The 14,979-nt window shown below is 42.1% G+C and overlaps 1 protein-coding gene across 1 annotated transcript in view; it reads left to right on the plus strand.

The window, feature by feature from the left end:
* The first annotated feature begins 458 nt into the window (after positions 1–458).
* The window catches only part of LOC136884139 (prion-like-(Q/N-rich) domain-bearing protein 25), a 44,327-nt gene continuing 29,806 nt past the window's right edge, over positions 459–14,979 (plus strand). The window contains exon 1 of the mRNA XM_068229772.1: positions 459–604. Coding sequence (XP_068085873.1) covers positions 544–604 — 61 coding nt within the window. The 5' untranslated portion in view covers positions 459–543. The remainder of the gene's footprint in view (positions 605–14,979) is intronic.

Below are 14,979 nucleotides of genomic sequence, written 5' to 3' on the forward strand. Positions count from 1 at the left end.
GTCCATTCCTTCTGAGAATGACGGCATAGATAAAGAAAAACGACGGATGCGAAAATGAAAGACTTCCTAGGACCCGTAAACCTACCATCGGAATTGGAAGAGAATAGGATTTCACCAAGAGAGGTCGGACACAAAAGATGAACAGTAGTAATCTGCCACAAGCAAGTGAAAGCAATGTAACACTCAGCTAGGGACCCTGTTGCCTCCAACCTTCGTTTTCAAGATGAGTGTTAGTGAGGACAGTCAGGGTATACCCTGCGTGTATTATACCGTCCGCCACGCTCGGGGAGAGACTAAAAGGACAGAAAACTTACATTTCCCTTGAGCCGTCCGTTAAAAATTTAGGCAACATTAAGTGTGAGCATTTTGTGATCTTCCAGTTAGATTTTTCATTTCTTTTAATAACTGTCTGTTATCATCCAAGGCGTTGGCCATAAGAGATAAGTAGTTAAGTGCTTTTATCTAGAACACTGGTTATCACAACTGATAATGAATGAGAGCTGGCCAGATCGAGCAAGGTGTTGAGCAGTTGGCTTGGGCATCATGAACTTCTCTACCTCAGTTATCCTCGTTTTCCTACTGACCCTCGCAAGGGTGCACTATGGTGAGTACAATATTCAGTCTTTTCTTGTGTTAAAACCGATTAAGTGTATTATGTTTAATTATACGTGAGATTCCTTATGCGAGCATTTTTTTTTTTTTTTTGCCCACACCCATCTCTGGTGAGGTAGTGTGTTTAGAATGTGCTATGTGCTCTGGTTAAGGTGAGATCAAGCTTATTATAGCAAGTAAAATATCACCAGAACACCTGCAGTGCAAGCGGGAATGTTCATGGCAGATAACATGAATAATTTATTGTGGCTAAGTATAATTACACGTTGCGTGAAGGCTAGCTCCTTGCAGTTGCACTCGTACATAGTTAACATGGATCATCTGACGAAAGGTTTAAAGTGGCAGGGAGGGAGGTCGGTAGATGCAGAGTGGGTCTCGGCCCATAAGTGGCCACGGGTGGTCCGTAGTCCCACAGTTCTGCACTCTGACCGGCCAACCGAGTAGAGGAGGGGTGGTGGCCACGGCTCTACCGTGGCTCTGCGCCTCTGCATTCGGGAGACGGGACAGGGCTGGACCTCACGGCTGTCCCGAGAATGGTTTTTCGTGGTTTTCCATTCTCCTGCACTAAGGCGAATGCCGGGACAGTTCCTAGTATACGCCACGGTCGCCAACCCCCTCATCTTATCCGAGCATTTCCTTCACCGTAACAAATCTCCCGGCCTGAGAGACGGCGTCACCGTCTAAGAGGCCCGCCTCCCCCTTCAGGGGAGGAATGAACATATTTTAGTAGTAGTAGGGAGGGATTCAGTTAGATGGAAATGTAGTAAGCAATCTAGCCTTTGCTGACGACTTGGTCTTAATGGCAGATTGTGCCGATAGCCTGCAGTCTGACACAGTATCCTGGAACTTGAAAATGACGCAATGAGTATGTTATGAAAATTAGCCTTTCCAAGATCAAACTGATGTCAGTAGGTAAGAAATCCAAGAGAACTGAAAGTTGGAAAAGGTAGATAATTTCAAGTATTTAGGATGTATGTTCTCCCAGGATGGTAATATACAGTGTCTGTCAAAAGTTTAAGGACGCCCCTTCAAAACCGAATGTTCTCTCCTGTCCTTAACGTAATGCAGAATTGCATATTGTTCCTATATCAATCAAATGCTTACCACATGTGACCTTTTTTTTTGCCAAAAATCCAAATTTCAATCTTTAAAATTATGGATAGTCCGCCTCTGTGGTGTAGTGGTTAGCGTGATTAGTGCCACCCCCGGAGGCCCGGGTTCGATTCCCGGCTCTGCCACGAAATTTGAAAAGTGGTACGAGGGCTGGAACGGGGTCCACTCAGCCTCGGGAGGTCAACTGAGCAGAGGTGGGTTCGATTCCCACCTCAGCCAACCTGGAAGTGGTTTTCCGTGGTTTCCCACTTCTCGTCGAGACAAATGCCGCGATGATACCTAACTTACGGCCACGGCCGCTTCTTTCCCTCTTCCTTGCCTATCCCTTACAATCTTCCCATCCCTCCACAAGGCCCCTGTTCAGCATAGCAGGTGAGGCCGCCTGGGCGAGGTACTGGTCATTTTCCCCAGTTGTATTCCGCGACCCAAAGTCTCACGCTCCAGGACACTGCCCTTGAGGCGGTAGAGGTGGGATCCCTCGCTGAGCCCGAGGGAAAAATCGACCCTTGAGGGTAAACAGGTTAAGGAGAGGAAGAAGAAGAAAATTATGGATGGTACTACGATATTCCTATTATGAAAACACCTTTAAAGTTACATACTTTTGTTAAAAAAATATAATTTACTCCGGAATGGGTGCAGCTTTACCACTGCTTCTTGGAATGGGGTGAAAGTTCCTTATGGAGATCATTGTAAGTACCTAGGTGTTAATATAAGAACAGATTTTCATTGGGGTAATCACATAAATGGGATTGTAAATAAAGGGTACAGATATCTGCATATGTTTATGAGGGTGTTTAGGGGTTGTAGTAGGGACGAATGTTCTCTCCTGTCCTTAAAGTAATGCAGAATTCCAACAAGAGTATGGTTCCAATGTATGGGATCCTCACCAGGATTACTTGCTTCAAGAACTGGAAAAATTCCAAAGAAAAGCAGCTCCATTTGTTCTGGGTGATTTCCAACAAAAGAGTAGCGTTACAAAAATCTTGCGAAGTTTGTGCTGGGGAGACTTGGCAGAAAGGAGACGAGCTGTTCGACTAAGTGGTATGTTCCGAGCTGTCAGTGGAGATATGGCGTGGAATGACGTTAGTAGACGAATAAGTTTGAGTGGTGTCTTTAAAAGTAGGAAAGATCACAATATGAAGATAAAGTTAGAATTCAAGAGGACAAACTGGGGCAAATATTCATTTATAGGAAGGGGAGTTAGGGATTAGAATAACTTACCAATGGTGATGTTTAATAAATTTCCAATTTCTGCGCAATCATTTAAGAAAAGGCTAGGAAAAAGACACATAGGGAATTTGTCAGCTGGGTGACTGCCCTAAATGCAAATCAGTAGTGACTGAGTATTTGATTGATAATACAGATTAAAAATACTAACTTCAATCCAAAACTCAGAGATATGCAATAGTAAAAATACTAATAAACTTAATAAAAATATCAAATCAGATGTAACTAATTTTACTCTAGCAGAACTAGACCTAAATTAAATATTGTTTAGTTGTGGTTTGTCCGTTGTAGCAACCTTCAATTGGGGAAGGTTTTGTAAATAAATAAAACTAATAACTATGTTTACTTCTAATTAGTAAAGACTGATATTTTAAATTTAATTAAATTTTTGATATACACTGTTAAATCGGGCAGTCATTAAGTTAGAATAAAAGCTTAATCAATCTAGTTAGAGCGAAGTTACATATTTCAATTAATTTACTACTACACCAGAAGTAAACTTAAACTGAGTTATCGTATTAACCCAATAATTTCGTTAAATGTACATTTTAAGCAAGCCTCGGACCTATGGGAGTAACGGAGTCCCACTCCCATTTGACAGGCGAGGGACTCCTTGGAAACAACTTGGCGAACGAAATGGAATTCGATGGGGAGCTATCAATATTAATGGGGCTTATGGAAGAAAGAAAGTAGATCTGGCTGAGTCAGCAAAGAGGATGCATCTGGATGTGCTAGGAGTAAGTGATATTCGGGTAAGGGGAGATAACGAGGAAGAGATAGGAGATTATAAAGTGTACTTGACGGGTGTTAGAAAGGGAAGAGCAGAGTCTGGGGTAGGGCTCTTTATCAGGAATACCATTGCACGCAACATAGTTTCTGTTAGGCACGTAAATGAGTGAATGATGTGGGTAGATTTGTCAGTTGGAGGAATTAGGACTAGAATTGTGTCCGTGTATTCACCATGTGAGGGTGCAGATGAGGATGAAGTTGACAAGTTTTATGAAGCATTGAGTGACATCGTAGTCAGGGTAAACAGCAAGGATAGAATAGTGCTAATGGGCGATTTCAATGCGAGAGTTGGGAATAGAACTGAAGGATACGAAAGGGTGATTGGTAAATGTGGGGAAGATATGGAAGCTAATGGGAATGGGAAGCGTTTGCTGGACTTCTGTGCTAGTATGGGTTAAGCTGTTACAAATACATTCTTCAAGCATAAGGCTATTCACCGCTACACGTGGGAGGCTAGGGGTACCAGATCCATAATAGACTATATCTTAACAGACTTCGAATTCAGGAAATCTGTTAGGAATGTACGAGTTTTCCGGGGATTTTTCGATGATACAGACCACTATCTGATCTGTAGTGAACTAAGTATCTCTAGGCCTAAGGTAGAGAAAGTGAAATCTGTCTGCAAACGAATAAGGGTAGAAAATCTCCAGGACGAGGAAATTAGACGGAAGTACATGGATATGATTAGTGAGAAGTTTCGAACAGTAGACATTAAGCAGGTTCAGGATATAGAAAGTGAATGGGTGGCATATAGGGATGCTGTAGTAGAAACAGCCAGGGAATGCCTTGGAACAACTGTGTGTAAAGACGGGAAAAGGCGAACATCTTGGTGGAATGATGAAGTGAGAGCAGCTTGTAAACGTAAAAAGAAGGCTTATAAGAAATGGCTCCAAACAAGGGCCGAGGCAGATAGGGAGTTGTATGTAGATGAAAGAAACAGAGCGAAACAAATAATTGTTGAATCCAAAAAGAAGTCATAGGAAGATTTTGGTAACAACCTGGAAAGGCTAGGTCAAGCAGCAGGGAAACCTTTCTGGACAGTAATAAAGAATCTTAGGAAGGGAGGGAAAAAGGAAATGAACAGTGTTTTGAGTAATTCAGGTGAACTCATAATAGATCCCAGGGAATCACTGGAGAGGTGGAGGGAATATTTTGAACATCTTCTCAATGTAAAAGGAAATCATCCTGGTGGTGTTGTGAACAGCGAAGCTCAAGGGGAGGAGGAAAATGATGTTGGTGAAATTATGCTTGAGGAAGTGGAAAGGATGGTAAATAAACTCCATTGTCATAAAGCAGCAGGAATAGATGAAATTAGACCTGAAATGGTGAAGTATAGTGGGAAGGCAGGGATGAAATGGCTTCATAGAGCAGTAAAATTAGCGTGGAGTGTTGGTAAGGTACCTTCAGATTGGGCAAAAGCAGTAATTGCCCCTATCTGTAAGCAAGGGAACAGGAAGGATTGCAACAACTATCGAGGTATCTCACTGATTAGTATACCAGACAAAGTATTCACTGGCATCTTGGAAGGGAGGGTGCGGTCAGTCGTTGAAAGGAAGTTGGATGAAAACCAGTGTGGTTTCAGACCACAGAGAGGCTGTCAGGATCAGATTTTCAGTATGCGCCAGGTAATTGAAAAATGCTACGAGAGGAATCGGCAGTTGTGTTTATGTTTCGTAGATCTAGAGAAAGCATATGACAGGGTACCGAGGGAAAAGATGTTCGCCATACTGGAGGACTATGGAATTAAAGGCAGATTATTAAAAGCAATCAAAGGCATTTATGTTGACAATTGGGCTTCAGTGAGAATTGATGGCAGAATGAGTTCTTGGTTCAGGGTACTTACAGGGGTTAGACAAGGCTGTAATCTTTCACCTTTGCTGTTTGTAGTTTACATGGATCATCTGCTGAAAGGTATAAAATGGCAGGGAGGGATTCAATTAGGTGGAAATGTAGTAAGCAGTCTGGCCTATGCTGACGACTTGGTCTTAATGTCAGATTGTGCCGAAAGCCTACAGTCTAATATCGTGGAACTTGAAAATAGGTGCAATGAGTATGGTATGAAAATTAGCCTCTCGAAGACTAAATTGATGCCAGTAGGTAAGAAATTCAACAGAATTGAATGTCAGATTGGTGATACAAAGCTAGAACAGGTCGATAATTTCAAGTATTTAGGTTGTGTGTTCTCCCAGGATGGTAATATAGTAAGTGAGATTGAATCAAGGTGCCGTAAAGCTAATGCAGTGAGCTCGCAGCTGCGATCGACTGTATTCTGTAAGAAGGAAGTCAGCTCCCAGGCGAAACTATCTTTACATTGGTCTGTTTTCAGACCAACTTTGCTTTACGGGAGCGAAAGCTGGGTGGACTCAGGATATCTTATTCATAAGTTAGAAGTAACAGACATGAAAGTAGCAAGAATGATTGCTGGTACAAACAGGTGGGAACAATGGCAGGAGGGCACTCGGAATGAAGAAATAAAGGCTAATTTAGGAATGAACTCGATGGATGAAGCTGTACGCATGAACCGGCTTCGGTGGTGGGGTCATGTGAGGCGAATGGAGGAGGATAGGTTACCTAGGAGAATAATGGACTCTGCTATGGAGGGTAAGAGAAGTAGAGGTAGACCAAGACGACGATGGTTAGACTCGGTTTCTAACGATTTAAAGGTAAGAGGTATAGAACTAAATGAGGCCACAACAGTAGTTGCAAATCGAGGATTGTGGCGACGTTTAGTAAATTCACAGAGGCTTGCAGACTGAACGCTGAAAGGCATAACAGTCTATAATGATAATGTATGTATGTATGTATGTACAATAATCTCATAACAACATTTTCACACAGAGTCACTCGTTCCACTTATATAGATACCCTGCTGGAAGCACTTAACGAGGAACTGCTGGTAAGAGGATTTAAATATACTTTTTGATGCAGCATCATTGATATAGGGATTTTTCATTGGGACACATGGAACTTTTAGCCATGAGTGAGTGGTACCATCTCATAAAAGTTTGAGAACTTCCGATAGTTTATAGTTTGCATAAACCGCTTCTCAGATATGATCAATAATTGTGCTGTATGTGTATGACCGACCGTGACAAACTTGGAGACGAAGTGCTGTTCTCAGAGTAAATGTGTGTAAATGTTCCTGATTCACTTGGAAAAAAGAGCGGATTTGCACGGTATCTAATATCTTACAAACATAACTTTGCTCGCCATCTCAATATTCCTTTCTGTGTGAAGCACGTGTTCAAGCGTTGATATTCTCAGGCCCGTCGTTTCTCTGCTGTGTTCCCTGCTGTCTTACGGACATGTAAATAAACTGCTCGTGACTTTTTTAGAACCATCGCAGTTAGCAGCAATTAGCTGAATAATTAAGATCTTCCAACATGTTCGCCGCGTCTGCTATTGACTGTGTTTTACCGGTATATTCTTTGGGCTGGGAAGACTCGAGGATAAGGAGACGGGTTGTTTGTTTCGAGCTGTCAGTGAAGAGAAGGCGTGGAATGACATTAATAGAAGAATAAGCTTGAGTGGAGATACTAATACAAAGATCAAGTTGAAATTAAAGAAGACAAATTTGGGCAAATACTCTTAAGTAGAAAGTGGAATTAAGGAATGGACCCAGTTCTTTGAAATCATTTAAGAAAGCACTAGGTAAACAATTGATGGAAATTTGCCACCTGGTCTGTGGTCCTACAGCTCTGCACTCCGACCAGCCACGGCTCTGTATTCGGGAGACGGAGATGGGCTGGTCCCTACCGTCTGCTGTCCTGAGAATGGTTTTCCATTCTCCTGCACTAAGGCGAATGCCGGGGAAGTTCCTAGTATAGGCCACCGCCGCCAACCTTCTCACCTTCTCCGAGCAACTCCTGGCCCGCCTCCCCCTTCAGGGGAGGAATGAAGACAATTTAGTAGTAGTAGTAGTAGTCTATCACCTGTCCAAATCGTTGGCTGAATGGTCGGCGTACTGGCCTTCGGTTCAGGGGGTCCCGAGCTCGATTTCCGGCCGGGTCGGGGATTTTAATCGCTTCTAATTAATTCTTCTAGTTCGGGGACTGGGTGTATGCGTCCGTCCCAACATTCTCCTCTTCATATTCAGAAAACATACCACACTACCAACCACCACAAGAGATTACATCCCTCCATATAGGGTTGGCGTCAGGAAGGGCATCCGGCAGTAAAGCAAGGCCAAATCCACATGTGCGACGCAGTTCGCTCCCGCGATCCCACAGGTGTGGGAAAAAGCGGTAGGAAAAGAAGATAAGAAGACGCAGTCTGCCACCTGCGCGACAGCCCTAAATACAGATCGGAGATGTCATTGGTTTTACGTCTCACTTTTTCGGCTTTCGCAGACATGGAGGTGCTGCAGTTTTGTCCCGCAGAAGTTTTACGTGCCGGTGAATCTGACTCGAGAATGACATATTTGAGCAACTGCGGAATGAACCGCGGTCGAACGCACTAACCTGAGCCCAGAAGGCAAGGGCTCTACCGTCTGAGCTATTCAACCCAGCAGTCTGATACAATTGATCGTAAAAGGAAAGATAAAAGGGACGGAGAAAATTATCGTGGTCGTGGAACCTCCGATAATACTTTTACATATACGATATGGAGACTCTGCGAAATAGGATTAATTACGCCACGATAGTCACTAACCTTCTGCAAAAGAAGAATAATGCATTAAAGAAAAGTTAATTGAAAGCAAAAGGTATTAAATAAGCAGGAAGACAAACATCTGATTATAATTGAACCGGTGAGACCAAGAAGGGAAATATTCCACTTGACCCTACTTTTGGGAAATCAAAAAGATCTTCACAGCAACCAAATTAAAAGCTGGATGAAGAAACTTACAATTGCAAACTTATTCATTATAACCACAATAGCAATATTCCACTAGTGGTTTGTTTTTAAAATCTTTGTTTGAGCTCTGATATGTTTTCAAAGTTGGTGGAATCTTTCCCTTCTTGGTGCCAACTGAGAAAAATAGTAAGGATAATACACAAACAATTTTTTCATTGTTTATTACAAGACTTTATTGCCTTAAAATACAAAAAATGGATTATATAAGTTATAGAGACATATTTAAATTTCAGCAAAGACATAAGTTCTTCTCGTTTTAGTCTTTGAAGAGGTCTTTGTCACCATCTTCAGTCTGACTTGTGGTAGCTAGTGATGGGCAGTCTGAGACAGGGGGTCCCGAGTTTTCTCGAGACTATCGCAGGCACTGTTTCTCGAAAGAAATTCCGACATATCTCGAGAGCGTTGTCCCCGCATTGTCTGTCGATCAGCGTGTCATAGGCCTACAGGTAGTCGGAGTTGAATATTGTTTGTGCCGAGTATGCGAATAGCCAACCACGGGCCTTCTCCATTCTGTAAATACATGACAACAAGCGACTAGGGCGTTCATTTCTTTCATTTCTACCGAGGTCTATTTTGACGCAGTATAACATAATTATAAAGGATACATATTCTGGTATTGTATGCAGCGGTGAGTAGATGAATGAGTAGCCTAAGTACAGAAAATGACGGCTACTGTAGGTACACCTACCAGGATATCACAGGCGTGTATTATTCGAACTCCAGATGGAGCAAGATGTGCCTTGCTGCATATGCAACCACCATTACCTATGAGTAAGCAAAGCAAAGCAAAGTCACCTCCGTACAGGCCATGAAGGCCCTTGGAGGAGTGGAAGGTAAAGGCTTCCACCATTGTTAACCTCGGCACGTGATGGGGTAGAGTGGTTAGCTCTACGCCCGGTCGCCTTTGCCCCCAGGAATTAACCTGGTACTCATTTTTGGTGTAGGCTGAGTGAACCTCAGGGCCATATGCACTTCCGCAAGTGGAAATGTCGTTTCTTAAATTTTACGACTTCCTGACGGGGATTCGAACCCACGTCCTTCCGGACGAACCGAGCACGCCTTTACCGCCTCGGCCAGGCAGCCCCTATTACGTATGAGTGGAGCATGTAATCTAAAATACCTGAATTTGACCCAATTCTTTCGACAGAGTAGTGATAGGCAATGCTCGTAAGATATTTACCGGGTTATTACTGCACGATGATTGGTGGAATGTTTTCCTTTTTCCTTTCAACAGATGCGTTTTAAAAACTAAGAACAACATGGCTATTTCAACTCATTTTGTCAAAAATGTGGAATCTTCCCCTTCTTGGTTTCACCGATTCAGTTATAAACTATCTGTGGAAAACGATATAAGTGCCAGAAAGAAATGAATTCTTGTTTTTCATAGAGATCGGTGTATGTGCCGCGGCCATTAAAGGATGTGTATATGGTCCTAATTCCCCTCTTCTTGATTCAAATAGCGTTTGTTATAGATGGCACTTGATACAGTATATGTGCCAGAGCAAGTTTCCCAGGGAACAGTACAAGTGCCGTTCCACCTGGTAATGGCTAGAATAATAATAATAATAACAATAATAATAAAACAAGAAATGAGTTTACCTTCCGTTGGAGATCAAATCAAGAGCTGTATGAAAAATGCGAAAACATTTCAACCTCGATAAGAAAAAGGCGACTGACTTTCTATGGACACCGTAGAAGAATGGCACCGAAGATCCTCATCTTTCAGGAAATAAGAAAGACCCAAGTAGCGTGGCCGAAAGAAGTTCATCAGGATCTTAAAAATGTGGCATTGAGGAGGGAGATATCACAAACAGAACAGTGTTCAGGAGGAAAATTGCGGATGTGATAGATCTCTTCGTATAGAAACCTAGGAGAACAAGAAGGGTGTTCTCGGATGAGGAACGAGCAAAAGCGTCGTTTCGCCATTTTCACCATTTTAATTACGGCCACGGCCGGTACCTTCCCTTTTCTATCCCATCGTCACCATAAGACCTACGAGGACGGTTTGAAAAGTTCTCGGAATCACCGCTAGATGTCAGTGCTAGAGCAACGAGATTCCCGCGCAATAATCACACATCCTTTGTGAGTGAACACGTTTCGCGTCAGTGCTCTAGCTGCAGGAGTGTGGTAGTGACCACTCTTTGTTGTTGTTCCCGCGTAGTGATTTGTGACAATGGAAAAAACTGAGATTCGTGCAGTGAATAAGTACTTTGTAAAGAAAGGTATGAAAGCAAAGGAAATTCATGTCGACTTTCAGAACACACTGGGGGACTCTGCTCCTTCATTTTCAACTGTTGCCAAGTGGACCAGCGAGTTTAAATTTGGTCGGGAGAGCTTGGATGATGATCCACGTAGTGGACGGCCAAAAAGTATTACGACCCAAGAATTTATCGCAAAAGTGCATAAAATGGTCATGGTGGATCGTCGACTGAAAGTGCGGGAGATTGCTGAAGCTGTAGGGATGTCTTCTGAACGGGTATATTATATTTTAACCGAAGAACTGGGTATGAAAAAATTATCCGCAAGATGGGTGCCATGGCTCTTTTCATTGGACAATAAACGCACCAGATTGGAAATGTCCGAACAAAGTCTGGCCCATTTTCAGTGCAACCAACAAGTTTTTTTGCGCCGGTTTGTGACTACAGATGAAACTTGGGTCCACTACTATACCCCAGATACAAAACAGCAATCAAAGCAGTGGAAACATGCTGATTCACCACCACTAAAGAAAGCAAAGGCAGTGCGTTCGGCCGGAAAGGTCATGGCCTCAGTTTTCTGGGATGCAAAAGGCATTCTGCTGATAGATTATCTTTCTACTGGCCGAACAATTACGGAGCAATACTATGCAAACCTCCTAAACCAACTACAGGAAAAGATACGCGAAACAAGGCCTGGTTTGGCAAGGAAAAAGGTCATCTTTCATCAGGAAAACGCTTCGCTGCACACAAGTGTTATTGCCATCGCAAAACTTCATGAACTGAGGTACGAATTATTGCTACATCCACCTTATTCACCTGATTTGGCACCATCAGACTTTCATATATTCCCCAAGCTGAAAATTTTCCTCAGTGGATGGAGATTTTCTACGATGGAAAAAGTGACAGCCGAATTGGAGAGGTATTTTGCAGGCCTGGAGGAATCTCATTTTCGAGATGGGATCAAGGCATTGGAACATCGCTGGACCAAATGCATTAGTCTACAGGGAGACTATGTTGAAAAATAAAAGCAGTTCCACCGAGGTAAGATACTTAATTCTAGTACATTCTGAGAACTTTTCAAACCGCCTACGTATGTGTGTTGGTGCGACACAAAGCGAATTGTAAAGTAAAAAAGAAGGGCGCCAATAAAAGATAATTTTCTCTTTTATTGAATTTCAATCGAATTTCAGTTAGATCAGTTGAAAAGTGTTGTTTAGTGGACTTTACAAATGGTTAAATCGTTTTTTCCCCAAGAACTTCGTTATTAATGTAGGTAGATAGCTGTAAATTATTACATTAGGCCTAATTGCTAGTGAGTGTCTGAAATATGACGTAAAATATTTGAACTTAAACCGAGCAGGTGGCTGTACAGTGTGGGTCACGTAGTTGTCAGCTTGCATTCGGGAGATAGTGGGGTCGAACCCTACTGTCGGCAACCCTGAAGATGGTTACCCGTGGTTACATATTTTCGCATCAGGCAAAAGCTGGGACTGTACCTTAAATAAACGGTCGCATCCTTCCCACTCCTACGTCTTTCCTATCACATCGCCGCCATAAGACCTAACTGTGTCGGTGTTAAAAAAAGCAGATTGTAAAAAAAAATTTTAAAAAATCCTTCAACAGTGAAATTCATAATATTTCAATTAAATTTTAGTGATTTTTAGAAAAATGTTCTCCAATGTGTCCGCTAGAAGTGAGGTTATCTGTAGAGATAAGCTCTCTCTTCGTATTTACTGTGAGATAAACAGCGTAGCGTATTCGATAGCGATTGATCACGCGGCGAAGGTGGCCATGGATGACGTAGGCTCGCTACCTGATGCGGCACATGGCACAGCCATGGAATCCACTTTCAATTGTTTCGTGACGTCAGTTTCTTCTCATAATGCGCAGATTATCTGCTTCGTTAGGCAACGGCTGAAGGTGAGTAAGTTCGCTGTTCCGTGAAGACAGGAGACAGAATACTCAGTGTTAGACAGCGAGGATCTGATATGCAATCTGGGAAGAAACAAGTTCTGTGCCTTTTTCCCTGAATTTGACCTCAAACATTTTCTGAGACAACTTAATTTTCTGTGCAAATGCAGATGCATCATGACAAGACTATCCTTTTCTGTTATTATTGTTGTTGTTCCTGCTGTTGCTCTCTAAAGAGCCAAACATCGAGGTCATCGGTCTCATGTATTTGTTTTGGACTTCAGAACTTAATAAGAGGCACATAACATTAATTCATTTACTTATGACTGTTCATAACAGGGATTCTTTCAAACTTACGGCAGGCGATGTCCGGCTCCATGCCTAAATGGGTAGCGTACTGGCCTTTGGTCACAGGGGTCCCGGGTTCGATTCCAGGGAGAGTCGGGAATTTTAACCATAATTGGTTAATTTCTCTGGCACGGGGGCTGGGTGTAGGTGATCATCATTTCATCCTAATCATGACGCGCAGGTCGCCTACAGAGGTCTAATCAAAAGATCTGTATCTGGCGAGCCGAACTTGTCCTCGGACACTCCCGGCACTAAAAGCCATTCGCTATTTCATTTTCACGGCAGGCGATAACAGAATAATCTCAAATTTTTAATAATAATAGTAACAATAATAATAACATTTTTAAAATATATTTTTTTCAAGTTGCTTTATGTTGCACTGACACAGGTAGGTTTTATGGCGACGATGGGACATGAAAGGACTTGGAGTGGCCTTAATTAAAGTACACCCCAGCATTTGTCTGGTGTGAAAATGGGAAACTACGGAAAAATATTTTCAGGGATGCCGACAGTGGGATTCGAACCCACTATCTCCCGATAATGGCCGCACTTAAGCGACTGCAGCTATCGTGCTCGGCAATATTAATAACAATACAATTAATAATAATAACAACTAGGTAGGCTATAACTAGGAATATCTACAACAAAGAGTATTAATATTTGAAAACCTCAAAATGCAACACTACAGCACAGTAGTCAAACCAGAATGCCTATACGCGAATGAATGTCCAGTACTGAATTACAAGCTGAATAAATTAGGAGTACTAGAAAGAAAAATTGTACGGAAAATACTCGGTCCGCTAAGAACTACAGAACTCTGGAAATAAAGAAGTAATGATGAAATACATCAGAACATAGAAAATATAACAGAAACAATGCTGAAGTGGGGATTGATATTTTAAGGACATTTATACAGAACGGATGGCAACAGTTAACCAAACAGATCTTCAAATGTCTTTGGAACAAGAAGTCAACAATAACCTGGATTCATGACGTCAAGAAAGGTTTGGAAGGAAACAATACAAGACAAGAAGCAGCAACAGAAAGAGAGATTTTTAGCATGAAAGTGTTAAAAGTGGAAGGATTCCAAGGTCGGGAGGGAGAGAAAACAGGCTCAAAATGGTCCGTGAAGAGGAATAGGAGGCATATTGAGAAGATGAAGGATTATTGGAGGAAGAAGAAGGAACAACAAAGGATGAAGCATGGAAATTGTCACGTGGTCCCTAGAAGACCCTAACGGAGAAAGAAGGAATAATAATAATTGTACCAGGAGGTACACCTCTACGCCGCACGTTCAAAATGAGCGCCTAAAAGAACTCTATCTGTCAAATGTGAAACCAATAATACAAGTTAGAACTTTACTCTGAAGATGTCACCACTAAAATCTGATATAATTTTGTTACTGTGAAGTTTCCTACACTGTGTGAATTTCTACTTGTTTTGTTTTCCATTCATCAAGAAGTTGACATTCTCTCATAGATGACACTACCAAAGAACTATGATCATGCACCCTGGTGCGAGGTATAAAAAATTATAATTCAAAGAAGTTTTGTATTCATAAGCTTTTTTTTACTGACTGATGTTCATTTATTTTTGGGCTGGCAATATTTCCTTTTTTTATTTCCGCCAGTTTTGAATCTAGCCAATCCCTTGTTGTTGTTGTTTGAGTCATCAGTCCATAGACTGGTTTGATGCAGCTCTCCATGCCACCCTATCCTGTGCTAACCTTTTCATTTCTACGTAACAATTGCATCCTACGTCTGCTCTAATCTGCTTGTCATATTCATACCTTGGCCTACCCCTACCGTTCTTACCCCCTACACTTCCTTCAAAAACCAACTGAACAAGTCCTGGGTGTCTTAAGATGTGTCCTATCATTCTAACTCTTCTTCTCGTCAAATTTAGCCAAATAGATCTCCTCTCACCA

This window comes from Anabrus simplex, chromosome 12, assembly GCF_040414725.1.
Source record: "Anabrus simplex isolate iqAnaSimp1 chromosome 12, ASM4041472v1, whole genome shotgun sequence".
NCBI classification, from domain to species: Eukaryota; Metazoa; Arthropoda; class Insecta; order Orthoptera; family Tettigoniidae; genus Anabrus; species Anabrus simplex.